The 7,457-nt window shown below is 46.0% G+C and overlaps 1 protein-coding gene across 1 annotated transcript in view; it reads right to left on the reverse strand.

Annotated features, from left to right (window-relative positions):
* Positions 1-7,244, reverse strand: part of LOC113251638 (deleted in malignant brain tumors 1 protein) — a 108,117-nt gene extending 100,873 nt beyond the window's left edge. Inside the window, 1 exon segment of the mRNA XM_048218764.2 lies at positions 6,734-7,244. Within this exon segment, the coding sequence (XP_048074721.1) occupies positions 6,734-7,244 (511 nt within the window).
* Positions 7,245-7,457: the final 213 nt, after the last annotated feature.

Below are 7,457 nucleotides of genomic sequence, written 5' to 3' on the forward strand. Positions count from 1 at the left end.
AGAATGAAAACTGTCATGTCGATAAGACAAAAGCATGCACTTACCCAATGCAGGCTTGAAATATTCAGTCTCTGTGAATATGTGGGGAAAAGAAAGACTTATGTTGAAAAAGGGAATTTGTTTCTAGAGATACTTCAATTCAAAATGAATTTTAAAATGAAAGAATGTGATTCTCAGATATAAAAATGTAGATTCTCCCTGCCTTAGTTCAGAAGACCTTAATTAACCATCGAATGGACAAATGTTTAATCCAGTGTGTCTAACAACACAGGTTCACCCATCTGTGCCTGTGCTGTTTCTGCCCTGCAGACTCTGTAACACCTCCAGGTAAGAGGTGAACACTCATCACAGTCACACGAGACAGGTGGGACCCAGTGGCTTTACAGAGTAGACTGCTTTAATGCAATTCTAAACCAAAAATCCAACTAAACAACCAAAATAAAACAAAGGGGGAAAAAAAAGAAACAAAAGAAAGATGAAAAGGAACCAAAACATCTCCCCCAATATTTTTGCAGTTTGAATTGATTTAACTTACTAATTACCTTAGTGTAATATGAATACAGTGTTTCTAGTTGAATACAATTGGAATTTTCAGCAAGTGACCAAGTTCACTGTTCTAGACCCACTATATTTTTTCCTTTATTTCCCGCGGGCACACGCATTTATGTCTTTAACGTTGGTAGTATACTACTCATTATACTAGCCATTTATTTGGTGGAAATTTATCTGTATGTCTAGAACAGTCATTCTCGATCAGGAGGAATCCCCCACCCTCCAAGGGACATTTGACCATGTCTGAAGACATTTTTGGTAGCCATAGCTGGGGGGGGGTTCACTCAGTAGGCTCAGGTGAGGGATAATGCTAAATCGCTTATATGCATGGGACAGTCCCTTCCGCAAGGAATTATGAGTCTACAAAGTCAATAGTGCTGAGATTGAGAAACTCTGGCCTAGAATGATCATGGTCATTAGTAATTGGTTGAAGGCTTGTGATTAGCGATACATAGCCTGGGCTCACAATCAACAGGACAAAATTCAGTGCTATTCTAATTTATAAACTCCCGGTTTCTCCACTTTCATTAGACTGCAAACTTTAAGTGGGAAAAACTACCCTTTAGTCCCACAGTGTCCTGAAGAAAGGTAGATTGCATTCAGTGAGTGATTAACGTCACTATTGACTTAAGTTGTCTTTTACCAATCATTTTGAAATCTAGTCCTCGTGATGGAACCCCTAAGATCTTCCACCATTTTTCTCTATTAAAAAAAAATCCATTTCACGGGGTGCCTGGGTGGCACAGCGGTTGAGCGTCTGCCTTCGGCTCAGGGCGTGATCCCGGTGTTGTGGGATCGAGCCCCACATCGGGCTCCTCTGCTGGGAGCCTGCTTCTTCCTCTCCCATTCCCCCTGCTTGTGTTCCCTCTCTTGCTGGCTGTCTCTGTCTCTGTTGAATAAATAAATAAAATCTTTAAAAAAAAAATCCATTTCAACATCTTGTGGCTGGAAATTCCTGAGCTCAAGGTGAAGCTCTCGAATTACCAACGCCTCTTTACTTCTGGCTCATACATGTGGTCAGAGACGATCTATGACTACACAGGTGCAAGCATCACTAAGAGATTAGTGGATTGCCATCTGCTTAATTGGATGGGCACCCTCGGAGGGAGAGGTGACCATTACCTGAGCATACGACACTGGCGTCTTCTCCAGGACCACAGTTATGGAGGGTCCAGTCGGTATGAGGACACTGTCCCAGGAAACTCTCTCTTCCTGTACAGTCTACGTCATCCAGCAGAAACTTGCCCTCTCCTTGGCCAAACTGAGCCTCGACCGGGGCTGCGAGGGCACGGCCACAGTGCAGCTGCCGGCACACCACATCGGCTTCGTTCATGTCCCAGTGGTCATCGCACACCCTGCCCCACTGACCATGGTAGAAAACTTCCACGCGTCCGGAACATCTGCCTGACCCATTCACTAGTTGCAATTGTGGCCAGTCTTTCAAAGATACAAAAATAGTACATGTTAGGAGAAGGAACACATTCTGCATTAACCCATTTGTTTAACTGCTCAACACGTATTTCTGGAGCATGCACTGGGTCACAGCAGACAGCACTGCAGGTATCATGGTTCACAGAACAGACCTGGTTTTGCTGTTACGGAGTTCAGAGTCTAATTTGCGGAGACTGGAGGAAGTAATCGCATTAATCCAAAATTAGGTTCAGATTACACCTATGCTAAAGGCTAAGAGGCAAAGGGGGAGATGTTTGTAATGTTTTGAGAGTGCATGTGGGGTGGGGGTTCCAAGATATCTTTTCAAGGAAGTGATTACAGACCCGAGTCTTGGACAAAGAGTAGGAAGGAGGTAAGTAGACAAAGAAGGATGGGAGGAGGCAGAGGCTTCCCCAGTTCCTTAAAAAACAGTGGAGGTTTTTGAGTGAGGTGAATGCACAACGATCCCCAGATGGACTCGTTCTGTTTGGTAGCACATGACCCACCAACCCACATGAAATGAGGAGGTAGAAAACCTTGACTCACCACCAGGGAATGGTGTTAGGATCTCAGCACCTAAGAGCGAAGAGAAAGAAATGAGGTGTCATTGCCATCCCAAAGAGTCCACCCAAGTTTACTGGGGAGCATCGCATGTACGTGGTGGGCTCACAGAGTGGAGACTGAGCTAAGGGCGGCCTCACGGAGTAGATGTTGAGCTAGGAGCGTGATTTGGGGACTGGATTCAACAGGCTCCTTCTGATCAGTGGCACATGGGACATGATAGTGTATTTGGGCAGCTCAGAGTCACTCACACATTGTTCCTTTAAACTGGATCCTTTGTGGGAATACGCCTTCTGCCAGAAAGGCAGAAGGGTTGGGTGCTTCTAGAAGTGTATTCCTCTGGCTCATTAAGAGACTTCTAAGGAAGAAAGGTGTTATAGGACCCAAGTTAACCAGAAATGGTGAGCTTTTCTCCACTCATTTCTGAATTTGCTAGAAATCTGAAGTTAGGATTTTCTTTAATATAATTTTAGTTCAATTACGTCTTTAAATGGTACTTTATTAAATCATATTCATATCCTCACTGCATAATTTTCTGAAATATGATTAGGCAACAGGAACAAAACAGTTTGGGGAGAAAATGCTTCCCCCAAACCATAGTTAAACGAGAGAAGCTACCCTTTTTCCCCTTTCCTTTCCTTTGTTGAGTTCTTTCGATTAAATTCATTGTCTTCTGCCCTCCCTCACTTCCACAATGGGTTGTGTTATAAAATCAGAGGATTGGGGACATTTGGGGGAGGTTCCCTTAAAGCTATACTGTAGTGTGATTCTTACCAAAAGCTCCTGAAGTTTCATGTTCATATTCTATGAGAAAGAGAAGAAAGGTGAATATAACTGGAGTCTATCAAAGATAACGAACATTCTGGAATGCCCTGTGCTTGCTGGAAGGATCAGCTGTTGTCCCACTGCTATTACCCCAGTGAAAAAGTTCAGTCTGGAATTTGTGCTCTAAGTGGTTATTCCAAAAAGGAGGCTTGAAAGACCTTTTTACTATTTTCAATATTCATTGAAATGCAAACATCGTAGTCTAAACTCTACACTCAGGAATAGCCCAAAACATTCAACTAGGGCTGGTTTGTTTAAGCGTCCTCCCCTGAGACTGGGGCTGGGAACACCTAGCCAGACAGGGGCATCTTGCTGAGGTGCTCCTTAGGTCCCCAACAGTACCTTATGTGGGGTATTTGAAACACTGTTTTCATATTGTGATAAATATGCTTGTATTGTAACTTGGAAATAAAACTCTATGTGACTGTTGAAAATAAATGGTTTCCAAAAAGAGTCTGTGCTCAGGGCAGGCCACCCTGGGCTGTGCTGTTTGGGGAATTTGTTTGAGGAACAAGGGAGCTGATTAACACATGGACAGTCATTCTCCATCATATGGTCAATCACTCATTTCCCCAGTTGACGTTCGGTTCTGTTGATGTTGGAAGGTGGGTCTGGCTTAAAAAAATTGGGGTGGTTCAACTCAAGGGGTACTGTGCACCTGGGGATGTGCCAGGGCTTGGGGGACGTGAGTGGGCAAGGAACCTAATATATGAGGAAAGGGTGAGTCTGCTCGCAGAGCAGCAAGACAACTTTGAACACTTGCAGTTTTGCCTAGAGTCACGGTGCATTTCCAGCACGTAGGCGTATTCAGTGGAGGGGACAGCACCAGAGGGGGCGTCTAGAGGCCTGGATATTTGCCATATGACTTTGGTCAAGGTACTTGACCTTGACTTAACCTCGGTTTCCTTATTTATGAAACGAGGATCATAAAACAAGCCTGCTTGAATTGTGTAAACACAGAATGGGAGGATGGATAGAAGGTACTTGGAAAACGGGAAATTGCTCCTTGAACCAACTGGATTCACACTTTGAGGCAGTCTCTCAGGCAAACCATCAATGATTCAGTATACCCAGATTTGGAATACCTGACGTGCTAAGATTAGAATAAAGATTCAGTGAATCTGTTGAAATATCATATTTGAAAGAAATTAGATTTTCTTTCCCCCCAAATGATAGTAAACTTAATCAACTTTAATCAGTACATAGGACAATCAGAGGAAATTATTGAAAAAAACTAGACTGAGGTTGACACTTGAGGAAGGAGCTATAGACAACTTTGCTTTCATTAGTAAAGCAATAACTAATCAATTAACCATCAAATAATTATTAATTAATACACTTACTAAAATAAAATCAACTGCACATGCTTGATTCCAGAGTAGGGTTTCTTAAACTCAGTACTATTGATACTTTGGGCTAGAAAATTGTTTGTGGTGGAGGGGTGTTCCATGTGTTGTAGGATGTTTAGTCGTGTCCTGACTTCTAAGATGCCAGTAAGCACCCCCTGGTTGTGAGAATCAAAAATGTCTCCAGACGTTGACCAATGTCCCCTGGGGGACAAAATCATCCCTAGTTGTGGACAACTGTTTAAAACTATACTTAAAAAGCGTTTTAAATTTCTCTGAAGTCAGATTCTTTTTTTTTTTTTAAGATTTTATTTATTTATTTGAGAAAGAGAGAGAGAGAGAGAGCATGGGCAGGGGGGAGGGGCAGAGGGAGAGGGAGACGCAAACTCCCCGCTGAGCAGGGACCCTGACTCAGGGCTCAATCCAGGACCCTGAGATCATGACCTGAGGCGAAGGCAGACGCTTAACCGATTGAGCCACCCAGGCATCCCCTGAGGTCAGATTCTTAAAATAATTTGCTAACTAAACTATTCTCAGCCACCTCCTCCCCTCAAGGTGCCGCGCCCAAGGACTTCCTGCTTAAGAGACAGCAGAGTCCTCCTCCCAACTCTTGGGCTGCCTGGAGTTCCCAGATGAGACAAAGATGACATCTGCCGAATCCTGTCTGTCCTGAGGACTCACAGGAAGCTCACAAAGTGGGTTCCAGGGGGTCAGGAAGTCAGAGGCGCTGGGGTTGCTTTTCCCCAGCAAGCCAGTGAGAGGCCTTGGGAATGATTTAATGGACAGGAACGCTCCTCTACCCCTTTAACCAGCTCTCAGGACAGAGTCGCCTACAGTGGGAGAGGTCCCAGCAGAGCAGGGTCTGGTCCCCACCATCACCAAGAGAGGGGAGTCTGCTGTTTTGTGACAGAAGCTAGCATGGGGAATAGTCTGGAAATCAATCCCATGGGACAAGGACATTGTGTTCACCGCTGAATCTCCAGGTCTTCTGTGATAACATTTTCTGAATGGATGAGTGCTTGGCTCTTGGCTAGCTGATGATGGCTTCGACCCTGCTTCCTGACATGTCAGATTTGGAAGGAGTGATCTGGGGAATGGGGGAGCAGTCTCTTCCGACTCTGCCATATTCAACAGCTGAGGAACAAAGAGGGGGCTGCCTCTGGCTCCTGACTCCCGAACCTGCCCCATCATATAGAGATGGTTTATTAGAGACACGGCTACTTGGTCTCTAGGCGATAGATGTCCTCAAAAAGCAGAAATACCAGGCACAGCATCAATGGCTATGAAATGGCACGTGAAGGATCAGAATTAACAGGTGTCTCCCCTCATAGCAGGAAGAGAGGGAGGAGGGAGGGGGGAAAGCCATTGTTTTGGTTGCTACTATTATTAGTATTCTTATGCCCATTGTGATAAAGGGGAAATAATGTGTAAAAAACCACATTAAGAGGAAGGGGAGGCATGGGGGGCACTTCCATTAACGATGTCAGAGTCACCTGCCATCACCCTCCACTCAGAGCTCCAGTGCTCTGCTGTTGCTGTCTTGAAATTCTTAAATAATTTCTGAGACAGGAGACCCACATTTTCATTTTGCCCTGGGACCTGCAGTGATGGAGCCCGTTCTGTGACTGGACTAAGCCTTTTCGCTTCAAACCTAGACTTCTTTGCAATAGGCTGACCTTTGGCTTCTCAAATAGACACAAACAGTTGGGGGTAGATTTAGGGTATCCTCGGGGAGCCTGGGTGGCTCAGTGGGTTAAGCGTCTGCTTTCAGCTCAGGTCATGATCCTGGGGTCCTGGGATTGAGCCCCGCATTGGACTCCCTGATCAGTGGGGAGCCTGCTTCTCCTTCTCCCTCTGTGCTCTCTCTCTCTCAAATAAATAAATAAATAAATAAATAAATAAATAAATAAATCTTTAAAAAAAAAGATTTAGGGTGTCTGGCCATGTGGGGGAGATACTGAGGAAATGACTGGAAAAAATGGAAACTCAAGTCCCAGAGAAGAGAGAAAGGCATTTACCCAAGCAGGTGACGCCAGCGTCTTCCCCATGCCCGCAGTTGCGGGTGAACCAGCCGGCGTGGGAGCACTGCCCCAGATAGGCCTCAGTCCCCGAACACTGCACATCGTCCATGAGGATGGGGCCCGAGCCCTGGCCATAGTGGGCCTCTCCCGGGGCGGAGACGGCTGTCCCACAGCCCAGCTGCCGGCACACCACCTCTGCTTCCTTCTTGTCCCAAAAGTCGTCACACACCGTGTGCCACACGCCTTCAAAGTACACCTCGACACGGCCCGAACACCTGCCAGAACCTTCCACGAGCTGCACCGCGAGCCAGTCTTTGGGAGAAAAGCAGTCCCCCCAACCCCCCCTCAAAGTGTTGGTGGAGTCACCACATTCCTCACCGGCGTCATCATGGTGACAGCAAGCACTATTTAGGGAGTGCCGCCTGTGTTCCAGGCACTGGGTTGACTCCTTTACAACAGACGTCTTTTCAAGGTTCACAACTACCTTGTAGGGTATTATTGTCCCCATCTCACCAGGGAGGAAACTGGGTACAGCTTCCTGGATGTCCCACCGGTGAGGGGCAGAAGGGGAACCCTAGCTCATTCCGACCGCTCCCAGGGGTCCTCTGCACATCTCTGTAGGGCCCTCCTGTTTGGGGGGGGGTGTCATCCATGGGAGGGGAGTTTACACTGACTGTGTAGTGGGACATCTGGCTTTGCTTTGTCTTTTCAAAAGCACTTC

Source organism: Ursus arctos, unplaced genomic scaffold (genome assembly GCF_023065955.2).
Source record: "Ursus arctos isolate Adak ecotype North America unplaced genomic scaffold, UrsArc2.0 scaffold_7, whole genome shotgun sequence".
In the NCBI taxonomy this organism is placed as follows: Eukaryota; Metazoa; Chordata; class Mammalia; order Carnivora; family Ursidae; genus Ursus; species Ursus arctos.